The 12,674-nt window shown below is 37.5% G+C and overlaps 1 protein-coding gene across 6 annotated transcripts in view; it reads right to left on the reverse strand.

Annotated features, from left to right (window-relative positions):
• The window catches only part of LOC128702844 (carboxylic ester hydrolase), a 144,518-nt gene that overhangs the window by 93,863 nt on the left and 37,981 nt on the right, over positions 1-12,674 (reverse strand). For 3 of the 6 annotated variants that reach the window (XM_053797275.2, XM_053797274.2, XM_053797273.2), the window contains exons 7-11: positions 9,849-9,999; positions 8,856-9,031; positions 8,321-8,477; positions 3,440-3,572; positions 2,959-3,073 (exon numbers count right to left, since the gene is read on the reverse strand). The exons of the other annotated variants lie outside the window; for them this stretch is intronic. In XM_053797275.2, the coding sequence (XP_053653250.2) occupies positions 2,959-3,073; positions 3,440-3,572; positions 8,321-8,477; positions 8,856-9,031; positions 9,849-9,999 (732 nt within the window). The remainder of the gene's footprint in view (positions 1-2,958; positions 3,074-3,439; positions 3,573-8,320; positions 8,478-8,855; positions 9,032-9,848; positions 10,000-12,674) is intronic. 6 annotated transcript variants of the gene reach the window in all.

Here is a 12,674-nt window from a genome sequence, read left to right on the forward strand (position 1 = left end):
TGTACCCAAGAGTAACACAAATATTGAAAAAGACAGGATGAGCCCATGGTTCACCCAAAGGTGCAGGGAGGCAAAAACCAAGTGTGCTAGGGCATGGAAGAAGTACAGAACGCAAAGGACCCAGGAGAATAAGAGAGCAGTCGTAGAGCCAGAAATGAATATGCACAGGTAAGAAGGGAGGCCCAACGAAAATATGAAAACGACATAGCATTGAAAGCCAAATCTGACCTGAAGCTGTTATACATCCACATCAGGAGGGAAACAACAGTTAAGGACCAGGTAATCAGGCTAAGGAAGGAGGAGAGAAAACAAGAAACCACCGAAAAGTATGTGAGGAACTCAACATGAGATTCAATGAAGTGTTCACAGAGGAGACAGAAGGGACTCCAGAAAGATGGAGAGGTGGGGCACACCACCAAGTGTTGGACACAATACCACAACCGAGGAAGAAGTGAAGAGGTTTCTGGGTGAGCTAGATACCTCAAAGGCAATGGGGCCGAATAACATCTCTCCATGGGTCCTGAGAAAGGGAGCAGAGGGGCTATGTGTACCCCTAACAACAATATTCAAGACATCTAACGAAACAGGGAAATTACCAGAGGTGTGTAAGACAGCAAATGTAGTCCCAATTTTTTAGAAAAGGAGACAGGCATGAACCACTAAACTACAGACCAGTGTCATTCTGACATGTATAGTATGCAAAGTCATGGAGAAGATTATCAGGAGAAGAGTGGTGAAACATCTAGAAAGGAATGATCTCATCAACAGCAGCCCACATGGTTTCAGGGACAGGAGATCTTGTGTCACAAACCTACTGGAGTTCTATGACAGGTTGACAGCAATAAGACAAAAGAGAGAGGGGTTGGTAGATTGCATTTTCTTGGACTGTAAGAAGGCGTTTGACAGAGTTCCACACAAGAAATTAGTGTAAAAACTGGAGGACCAGGCAGGGATAACATGGAAGGTACTGCAATGGATCAGGGAATCCTTGTCAGGAAGACAGCAGCGAGTCATTGTACGTGGCGAGGTGTCAGAGTGGGCACCTGTGACAAGTGGGGTCCCACAGGGGGTCAGTCCTAGGACCAGTGCTGTTTCTGGTATTTGTGAACGACATGACGGAAGGAATAGACTCCGAAGTGTCCCTGTTTGCAGATGATGTGAAGTTGATGAAAAGAATTCTTTTGAACGAAAACCAGGCAGAGCTACAAAGGGATCTGGACAGGCTGCAGACCTGGTCCAGCAATTGGCTCCTGGAATTCAACCCCACCAAGTGCAAAGTCATGAAGTTTGGGTAAGGGTAAAGAAGATCGCAGACGGAATGCAGTCTAGGGGGCCAGAAACTACAAACTTCACTCAAGGAAAAAGAACTTGGAGTGAGTATAACACCAAGCACATCTCCTGAGGTGCACATCAACCAAATAACTGCTGTGGCATATGGGCGCCTAGCAAACCTAAGAACAGCATTCCAACATCTTAATAAGGAATCGTTCAGGACCCTGTATACTGTGTACGTTAGGCTCATATTGGAGTATGCGGCACCAGTTTGGAACCCACACCTAGCCAAGCACACAAAGAAACTAGAGAAAGTGTGAAGGTTTGCAACAAGACTAGTTCCAGAGCTAAGGGATATATCCTACGAAAAGAGGTTAAGGGAAATCGACCTGACGACACTGGAGGACAGGAGAGATAAGGACATGATAACGACATATAAAATACTGAGAGGAAGTTACAAGGTGGATAAAGACAGGATGTTCCAGAGATGGGACACAGCAACAAAGGGACACAGTTGGAAGTTGAAGACACAGATGAATCACAGGGATGTTAGGAAGTATTTCTTCAGTCACAGAGAAGTCAGGAAGTGGAATGGTTTGGGAAGCGATGTAGTGGAGGCAGGATTAATACATAGCCTTAAGCAGAGGTATGATAAAGCTCATGATTCTGGGAGAGTGACCCAGTAGCGATCAGTGAAGAGCCGGGGCCAGGAGCTATGAATCGACCCCTGCAACTGCAACTATGCGAGTACGAGGTGAGGTGAGTACACACACACACACACACTCAAACTACCAAAAAATTAAAGTTTTAACAGTAGATCTATTCTTAGCATCCTCAGGACCACATCGTCTATGAACTTAAATTAAATTGTGATATATAACTATCCATGAATAAATGTAAGAGTAGACGAGGAGCTTGATCAGAGATTAATAAATTGACATTATAATGCTCTACCGTTTAAGGTAACTCAGGCCTCTAATAGGAAGGAATCAGAAGTAATACTGTATTACATTCCGCTAGAGGTACCAACTGTAACCCAACTTCCAAGACCCAGCCACACCAGTGAGCCTCAGACTTGGTTTCCTACTGTTCATTCTCCTGTATGTTCTGACCACATTTAAGATTTTACATCAATGGACCAGGTACAAATGAGAGGAGGTATATACAGAGAAAGATCGACCTAGAAGAATCTTCTCTGCATACACCTCCACTTTTCTCTCCTTATTGCAATGATAAAATCACTCATGTAGTCAGAACTTACAGAAGAAAATTACAGGAAAACATGGCAGAGTTTGACTGGTGTTCCTGGAGTTTGTAAGAATCATGGTTTGTAACCAGGCTACCTAGTTTTTTGACATTTATAGATGCATTGTCTAAAAGTTCTAAGTAGTTATAAGTTAAGTAAAAGCTGCTCAGAAAGTTTTAGAATAACCAGGGCTTTCTATAATGTATGTTAATAATATCACATTTCCTGTACCAACTGTAAGTCATTATTTACAGAAATAAAGTTTATTTCATCGTAATAAGAAGCTCGTCACGTAAAGATGTTGTTGTCAGAAAATTAAGTTTTCCGCAGCTCTTTGCTTCATCATATTTATTGACAATCTTTCCATTCAGATACACTAAAGATTTTACTGATTTTTTTTTTTTGCACGAGGAATGTACGAGAAGCGGACAATAGATTACCATGTGCCTATAGTCTGCCTTCATGGTGGGCGTCAGTGTGAGAGACAAGTGATGGAGGTTGTCTGGACGTGCAGCTTTCCACACTATATTTAGAGAGTCATCAGGTGTTGGATTCCTGTCATGAAATAAGGATGTGTGATCTGGGTTAAACATATATTAGATTCGTCTTGAAAACTGTCACTCTCCATATGGTTATAATGGTAAAAAACATTTGATCCTAGGAGTTACAGTTATTTTCTCTTCATACTGGTGAAACGAATATTTAATATATAAAAATGTTATTTAAGTAATTTTCAGAAGGAACTTACAAATAAAAATAAAAATCCCTTTAGGATAGAGCAAAGATACCAGAGAAAGGCTCTTGAAGCTACTTTACCCTTCCTCGGATTAAAAAATTTTAACCTCACACATACTGTATGACTCTTGAAGGTTTAGCACGTTCCCATGAATTTGATAGTAAAATAATGGTAAACTACATTACCCAGTAGCTGCAAAATTGGTCCAGAGTTTAAGCATGATGTGTCTCACTTTGAGGTCGTCTGGCCACTCCAGCGGCTTCCAGATAGTCTTCTCGCCAGTGAACAAGTAGAACATATCATCCGCATGGGTCACCCCTGTACACAATAACATTCACTAAGCTTTATGTGTGTCACATGTAAGTTTAATGATGTCTTGTGAATATAATAATAATTAAAATAAATATACTTTGAAATAATAATAATAATAATAATAATAATAATAATAATAATAATAATAATAATAATAATAATAATAATAATAATAAATGATGATAATGATTATTATTGTTACTGTTATAGCAGGTAGTAGGTTGGTAGACAGCAACCACCCAGGGAGGTATTACCGTCCTGCCAAGTGAGTGTGAAACAGAAACCTGTAACTATTTTACATGATGGTAGGATTGCTGGTGTCTTTTTTCTGTCTCATAAACACGCTGGATAACAGGTATATCTTGCTATTTACACTTACACTTAGGTAACACTACACAGACACGCACATGCATATATATACATACACCCATCCATGTTTTTCTTATTTTTCTTAATAGTTCTCCTTCTTCTTTATTTACTCTATTTTCCAAGAGGAAGTGGAAAAGCAACTTTCCCTTGTAAGCCATGGAGTAACCCCTGCTCGTATAGAAAATACTAAAAAAAGAAAAAAGAAAATCTTGGATGCTTGAATGTGCGTGGATGTAGTGCGGATGATAAAAAAGAGATGATTGCTGGTGTTATGAATAAAAAGAAGTTGGATGTCCTGGCTCTAAGTGAAACAAAGTTGAAGGGGGTAGGCGAGTTTCAGTGGGGAGAAATATATGGGATTAAGTCAGGGGTATCTGAGAGAGTTAGAACTAAGGAAGGGGTAACAATAATGTTGAAGGATTAGTTATGGAAGGAGAAGAAGGAATATAAATGTTGTGGCATGCAAAGAGTAAGTAACCTTTATTCGGCACATGTACACACCCTCATTCACAGGCTATCTCCCCCAACCAGCGAACCAGGTAACTGAGGGTTGACGATGGGGCCCCGTCGTTGAACCAGTAACCAGGTTCCAGCCAATAAGAAGATGGTTTTGGCAATCGCAGAGGTGTTGTGGGTACCACTCTCCTGTCTGCCCTTGTCATTCCCATTCTAGAGCTGGTTGAAGCACGGTCTGCTCTCTAGTGGCTTCTATGCTGCCTTGCTTACTGTGGAGTGCACTAATACCTATCACTGTACATAGTGTATATAGTGTACATACTGCTGTTCTAAATTGATGTAGGATAATATAAGTCAAAATTTTTCTGCTGTGCTTATTTTGCTCCCTTTACACCCAGGATAACAGGCCATTTGGACTCCTGGGTTGTAATAAATGTATAAATTCAAGGATTATGTGGATTATAATAAGGGTCGGATGCGACAAGTTGGTCATAATAAGAGTGTATGCACCTGGAGAAGAGAGGAGTGTAGAGGAGAGAGAGAGAGATTTTTAAAGATGATAAGCGAGTATGTAGGAACTTTTGAACCAAGTGAGAGAGTAATTGTTGCAGGCGACCTAAATGCTAAAGTAGGAGAAACATTTAGAGAGGGTGTGGTAGGTAAGTTTGAGGTGCCAGGTGTAAATGATAATGGGGTCCTTTGATTGATCTGTGTATAGAAACGGGTTTGGTTATAGGTGATGCATATTTTAAGAAAAACAGGATAAATAAATAACAGATATGCAAGATATGATGTAGGGCGTAATGACAGTAATTTGTTGGACAACGTATTGGTAGATAAAAGACTGGTGAGTAGAGTTCATAGAGGGGCCACAGATATATCAGATCATTTTTTAGTTGTAGCTACAGTGAGAGGAAAAAAGTAGATGGGATTCATAGAAAATAAAAGCTACAAGTAAAAGAGAGGTGAAGGATTATAAACTAAAGGACGAGGCTCTTAGGGAAAGATATAAACGAGTATTGGAGGATAGATGGGCTAATGAGAGTATAGGCAATGTGGTCGAAGATGTATGGGGTAGGTTTAAGAATGTAGTGTTAGAGTGTTCAGCAGAATTTTGTGGTTACAGGAAAGTGGGTGTGGGAGGGAAGAAGAACGATTGGTGGAATGTTGATGTAAAGAGAGTAGTAAGGGAGAAAAAGTTAGCATATGAGAGGGTTTTACAAAGTAGAAGTAATGCAATGAGGGAAGAGTATATGGAGAGAAAAGAGAGGTTAAGATAGTAGTGAAGCAATGTATAAAGAGAGCAAATGAGAGAGTGGGTGAGATGTTATCAACAAATTTTGCTGGAAATAAGAAAAAGTTTTGGAGTGAGATTAATAAGTTCAGGAAGCCTAGGGAAAGAATGGATTTGAAAGTTAGAAATTGGAGAAGAAAGTTATTAAATAGAGAGTTAGAGGTATCGGGAAGATGGAGAGAATTCTTTGAGGAATTGGTAAAGGTTGATGAAGATAGGGAAGCTGTGATTTCGTGTATAGTGTAAAGAGGAATAACATCCTGTAGCAGTGAGGAAGAGCCAGTTGTGAGGCAGTGGGTAAAATGAAAGGGGGCAAGGCAGCTGGGATTGATGGGATAAAGACAGAAATGTTAAAAGCAGGAGGGGATATAGCTTTGGAGTGATTGGTGCTTTTATTTAATAAATGTATGGAAGAGGGTAAGGTACCTAGGGATTGGCAGAGAGCATGCATAGTTCCTTTGTATAAAGGCAAAGGGGACAAAGGAGAGTGCAAAAGTTATAGGGGAAAAAGTCTGTTGAGTATACCTGGTAAAGTGTATGATAGCTTTTATTGAAAGAATTAAGAGTAAGACGGAAAGTAGGATAGCAGATGAACAAGAAGGCTTTAGAAAAGGTAGGGGGTGTGTAGGTCAAGTGTTGACAGTGAAATATAGGTGAACAATATATACATAAGGGTAAAGAGGTTTTTGTGGCACTTATGGATTTGGAAAAGTCCTGTGGCAGATGTTTTAAATGTATGGAATAGGAGGTAGGTTATTGAAATCGGTGAAGGGCGAGGCTCAGGTTAGAGTATGTATGAGAGAGGGAAACTATTTCCCAGTAAAAATAAGCCTTTGACAAGGGTCTGTGATGTCACCATGGTTGTTCAATATATTTATAGATAGGGTTGAAAGAGAAGTGTATGCTCTGGTGTTGGTAAGAGGTGTGGGGTTAAAAGAAGTGGGAATTGTTACAGTTGCTCTTTGTTGATAAAACTGTGTTTTTGGGATATTCTGAAGAGAAGTTGCAGATTGGTGGATAAGTTAGGTAGGGTATGTAATAGAACAAAATTAAAAGTGAATATAGGATGTGGATAAAAAAGTTAGGTGACGAAAGATTAGGTTTCAGATTGGGGGGGGGAAGAGAGCATAGAGGAGGTGAATGAATTCAGATATTTAGGACGTATCAGCAGATTGGTCTATGAAATATGAAGTGAATCATAGAGCTGATGAGGGGAAAGTGATGAATGGTGCACTGAGGAGTCTGTGGAAACAAAGAAGTTTGTCCATGGAAGAAAAGAGGGAATGTATTAGAGAACAGTTATACCAACGCTCATAATTATGTTGGTGTGAAAGATGGGTGGTGAATGTTGCAAGAAGGCGGTGAAGATGTCATATCTAAGGGCAAGGTGGAGTGTGAATATAATGCAGAGAATTCATAGTTTGGAAATTAGTAGGAGGTGTGGCATTACCAAAACTATTATCCAGATGGCTGAGGAGGGATTGTTGAGGTGGTTCGTACATGCAGAGAGAATGGAACAAAATGGTATTACTTCGAGAGTGAATAAATCTGTAGTGGAAGAAAAGCGGGGTAGGGGTCGGTCTAGGAAAGGTTGGAGGGAGGAGGTAAAGGAGGTTTAGTGTGCTAGGGGCTTGAACTTCCAGCAAGCATGCGTTAACGTGCTTGGTAAAAGCGAATGGAGAAAAATACTTCATAGGACTTGACGTGCTGTTGGAGTGTGATCAAGGTAACATTTATGAAGGGATTCAGGGAAACTGGCAGGCCGGACTTGAGTCCTGGAGATGGGAAGTACAGTGCCTGCAGTCTGAATGACATGTGTTAATGTTGCAGTTTTATAAGTGTAGTGTAAGCGCGCCTATGGCAAGACAGTGATGGAGTGAATGATGATGATGTAAGCTTTTCTTTTTCGGACCACCCTGCCTTGGTGGGAGACGGCCGATGTGTTAATACAAAATAATAAAATAAAGAATATTATTATTATTACAATAATAATTAAGCTATAAAAAACAATACTACTGCTACTACTACTACTACTCATAATAATAATAATAATAATAATAATAATAATAATAATAATAATAATAATAATAATAATAATAATAATAATAATAATAATAATAATAATAATAATTAATTCAAAAAACAACAATGAAAAACACATTACATTGAATACACTGATGAGAAGCGATGGTTGTTTTTTTCAGAAACTGGATCTACCTTCCACTTCCTTGGATCATAATTGATTTTCTCTCATATTTAAGTTTAGTTTGATGACACAGGTTAGCACTTCCCCATTAATATAATACTGTAATCTCTTCCCAGGTGTCATACCTTAAAGAACTCTCACTCCCAGGTGTTGCATGACCCTACGAGTTTAGTGCGCTTCCATACCCATGTTAATAATAATAATAATAATAATAATAATTATAATAATAATTATAATTATAATTATTATTATTATTATTATTATTATTATTATTATTATTATTATTATTATTATTATTGCTATATTTATTATTAATTATTATTATTATTATTATTATTATTATTATTATTATTATTATTATTATTATTATTATTATTATTATTATTAGATGCAAATGACTATGTCAATAAAGGGAAGTTTGAAACTCACAGTGCCGACCAACACTGATGTTTGAAGGTCTTGCCAATGTTCGTTGACCTTTATGGTTTAGTTCAAGTATAAATATTTTCTTATTAGGTTCCATATTTTTAGCATGGATAATGGCTGCTGTGTCTTGAGGTATGTTGTAGAGACGATCATTAAACATCTGATTAAGAAGGAAGAAATCACACTTTAGGGAACCATCCTACTGATAACATTCTTCTGAGAATGAATCATGTACCTGTTTGTTAATGAAATGATTCTCAAACACATTACACCTGAAATACATATTTCATAAGTTGTATGAGTATTGATTTTGTAATCAGAGTTAAATAAATTGCCTTAAATATTCAATTATATTATATCTGTTTTTTAAGGCGGTGGGGGATATAAAAACTTTTATATTAACAAATAAATTTTAAGTCATTTAATGATGTTTGACGTCTGACAAATGTCTGTTTAAAAATATATATAAAAAAATGCACTTGGTAGATAAAAAATGGCAGATGGATAATTGCAAGCATTAATTAGAATTATCTCTTACCCGACAGATATTCTCTGCATCTTCCACGTTAACTCTAACACCTCCAACATATTGATCAAAGATCTTGGTGGCAAGTTCCACAGGTTTAGTCTCATCTTCTAAGCGAAGTGACGCTGGACCAAACTTGGCGAAGTTGTTCAGAAGACCTGATTTTATAGATTCGTTCTTGTAGAATTCTGTTAAAATTACAAAAACTAGAACTAGGTAAGTCTTCCCAGGATGATGTAATAGATTCTAGAAATATTTATACTATATAACCCACCATGGAATAACTCGAATTCTTGTTAGGGATTTTTTATCTAAGAATATGTAGCCATCTTACCTTTTCTTGGATCAAATGGTGCGCAATAGCCTTTGCTGGTTTACTGATTTTCACTAACGTAATGATAATAATAATCATGATGATAATTTTCTAATATTTCAGAAGTATTAGATGTGGCAGGAGAATTTAATACATATATATTAATTGATAATATCATAGTCTTAAATTCTTCATAACTTATCATTTAGAGCCTTCTTTGATACAAAGATTATGTCCATAAGAGAAAATTGGAAGAGGAAGAGCGAGAACACGAACAGCAGGAGCAACAGAAATCTATAATACAAGAAGAAATGAATAGCAGTTAGAGGATGAAAAATAGGAAAGAGAGCAAGAAAAGATGGAAAAACAGCCGAGAAAGGGGCAGGAAGAAGAACCTCAGACAAAGCAGAAGGAACAGCAGGCAGATGATGAAAATGATTGGAAGACCAGCAGGCAGTGGAGGAGTAGTTGCACAAGGATAAAAACAGGAGCAGGATGGATAGTTGGGAGAAAGAAAAGGATAAAGCAAAGAATGAAGAAAAATAAGAGGAAGAGGAAGTGTATGTAGTGAAAGAGTAGAAGTAGGAAGAACAGATGCAGCAACAACAACAAGAGCAACAATTAGCCTAAATTTGGGCTGAGAGAGGAAATGATAAGTAAAAACAATAAATATTAAAATAAAATTGACGCACTGAGTGCCTGAGAGCCGCCCTCATGAGAATTGAGTCCAAATATGACGTCCACGCTGTTGTGATTTCCCTGAGTCATCAACACTTCAGGTTCAGCTGGAAGGAAGTCACCATCAACACGCGGGCCCAGCAGCAGCTGGGGAAACACGCCTACCTGAGTAACACAAATAACACTAACCTATATTCTTGTGTAATACAAATAACATTAAGAATAGATATGCCTAGGAATAAAGTTGTGAGAAAAAACTAGTAGTATATCTTTAATTAGCATTTGTGTCTTTTTACTTTACGCAGAGTGTGAAGTTACCCTGTCAGGTCACGTATTGACCAAACAGATGAACAAAAGGTTCAGTAAATATAAAGCTATTTATAATCTGTGTAATTACAAGCAACATTGTCCCTGTTTTATCTGATATAACTAATTCGACCTTATCTCATTTCTAGAGATGATGAAGTTTGTTACAATGACAGACATGCTCAAGTTTTGATAGCCAAAGATGTATTTATTTTCTTTATTGTTTGTGTTCAAGTCCTCAGTTCTCTTACCAACAAGAGAAGGAAGAGCAAAAACACGAACAGCAGGAGCATCAGAAATCTAGAACAATAGAGGAAATGAACAAAAGTTGGAGGAAGAAATAGAAGATGAAAAATAGGAAGCAAAGGCAAGAGGAGGAAGAGGAAGAACAGCAGAGAGTAGAGGAAGGAAGAAGAACTGCAGGCAAAGGTAGACAACAGCATAAGGAACAGCAAGCAGAGGTAGAGTAGAGCACAAGAAAGAAAAAGGAGGAGGATGAAGGGAAGGAGAAAGAAAAGTATGAAAACTAAGAGGAACAAGAGGAAGTACATGTACAGGAAGAGTAGCAGCCATCGAATGGAAGTGTGTAAGCTCGGCTTTACCCGTTTTATTGAAGAACAGTCGCCATACATAGATCCTTCATTCCTCGGTGGCTGTGACATGCTATATGTAGGTGACATGCTATATGTAGGTGACATGCTATATGTAGGTGACATTCTATGTATAGGTGACATGCTATATGTAGGTGACATGCTATATGTAGGTGATATGCTATATGTAGGTGACATGCTCTGTGTAGGTGACATGCTCTGTGTAGGTGACATGCTATATGTAGGTGATATGCTGTATGTAGGTGACATGCTATATATAAATGACATACTATATGTACGTGATATGCGCTATGTAGGTGACATGCTATATGTAGGTTACATGTTATATGTAGGTGACATGCTCTATATAGGAAATATCCAAGGACTACCACTGTAACACACAACTCCACATTAGTGACGAAAATAGTTTGAGTTAGTTAGACTTGCTTAGCATGTGGCCAGTTGGCCTGAAGCAGTGTTCCTTTCTTCATAACTAAGTGAGTGTGATTTGAACCTTCCTTGCTTATGTCAGTAGGACTTCTGCAGTTTTCCCTCTTATGCATTTAATAATCGTTTTCATGAGACTTACATGTCCTTTACTTACATGTCCTTTACTTACATGTCCTTTACTTACATGTCCTTTACTTACATGTCCTTTACTTACATGTCCTTTACTTACATGTCATTTACTTATATGTCCTTTACTTACATGTCCTTTACTTACATGACCTTTACTTACATGTCCTTTACTTACATGTTCTTTATTTACATGTCCTTTACTTACATGTCCTTTACTTACATGTCCTTTACTTACATGAACCAAAGGAATGAGGTATATAAAAGTAAGATCTTTTGACCCATGTTTATTAGGTACTATTAGAACGACATGTAGTTAAGACAAAACATATGTCATAGATGACATGTTACTTTGGACATCAAAAACAGGACAAATGTCTTCCAGTGCTGGTCTCTGTCAGCTAATGATCTTTGTGTTCTCAGGTAACGAGAAACCATGAAATATTGCCTTAATAAACGAATAAACACTAAGAATCACAGTAAATAAATGTCATACTGATTGACTTTGTTGTGTTATATCTTAAGTTGGTTACAGGATTCATAATGGTTAAGTATCTATTTTTTTAAATAATTATCAGTGGACATGTTCCTGAATTTCCAATTTTGAAAATAAATGGAATGAAAAATTTAGTAATTGCTATGAAAATCAGAACGAAGGATAAAGAAAACACAAATTACTCTGATCTACAACAAAAATGTTTCTGAAATGAAACTAAATTTAAATTTAGAAAGTACATAGGTAAGTACTGGTTTTCGAACAGAGTTGTGGATGCGTGGAACAATCTTCCGAGTAGGGTGATCGAGGCTAGGACCTTTGTGGCTTTAAAAAGAGATTGGACAAATATATGAGTGGGAGGGGCTGGGTTTGATTGGGGTCGTGGGTACTGGAGTAAATTCTTTGGTAGTTTAGGTAGGGGTGGTTTTGATAAGGACCTGCTAGTAGGCCTACTGTAGTGTTCCTCCATCCTTATGTTCTTATATTTTGAGAATAAAAAGGCTCAATACCGTGAATGGAACAAAGCACAAATAACACGCACATGGGAGTATGAAACTTATGACGACGTTTCGGTCCAAATTGGACCGAAACGTTGTCAGGAATTTCTTTCACCTACGCAAGAACAAAGATATGTCAAAATACCCAACTGGACATATATACACAAATGCTTGCACACACACATATAGATATTTTTATATTTAGATACATTTATTTTTTATCTCTACTCTCTCTCATCATTTTGCATGTATTGTGGTAAAGATGGCTGAGCTTGTGGAATGACACGGATACATTCCATGGATCGGGCACTTATTACTTTTATTAATAATAATAATAATAATAATAATAATAATAATAAAAATAACAACAATAAT

This window comes from Cherax quadricarinatus, chromosome 91, assembly GCF_038502225.1.
Source record: "Cherax quadricarinatus isolate ZL_2023a chromosome 91, ASM3850222v1, whole genome shotgun sequence".
Classification (NCBI taxonomy): Eukaryota; Metazoa; Arthropoda; class Malacostraca; order Decapoda; family Parastacidae; genus Cherax; species Cherax quadricarinatus.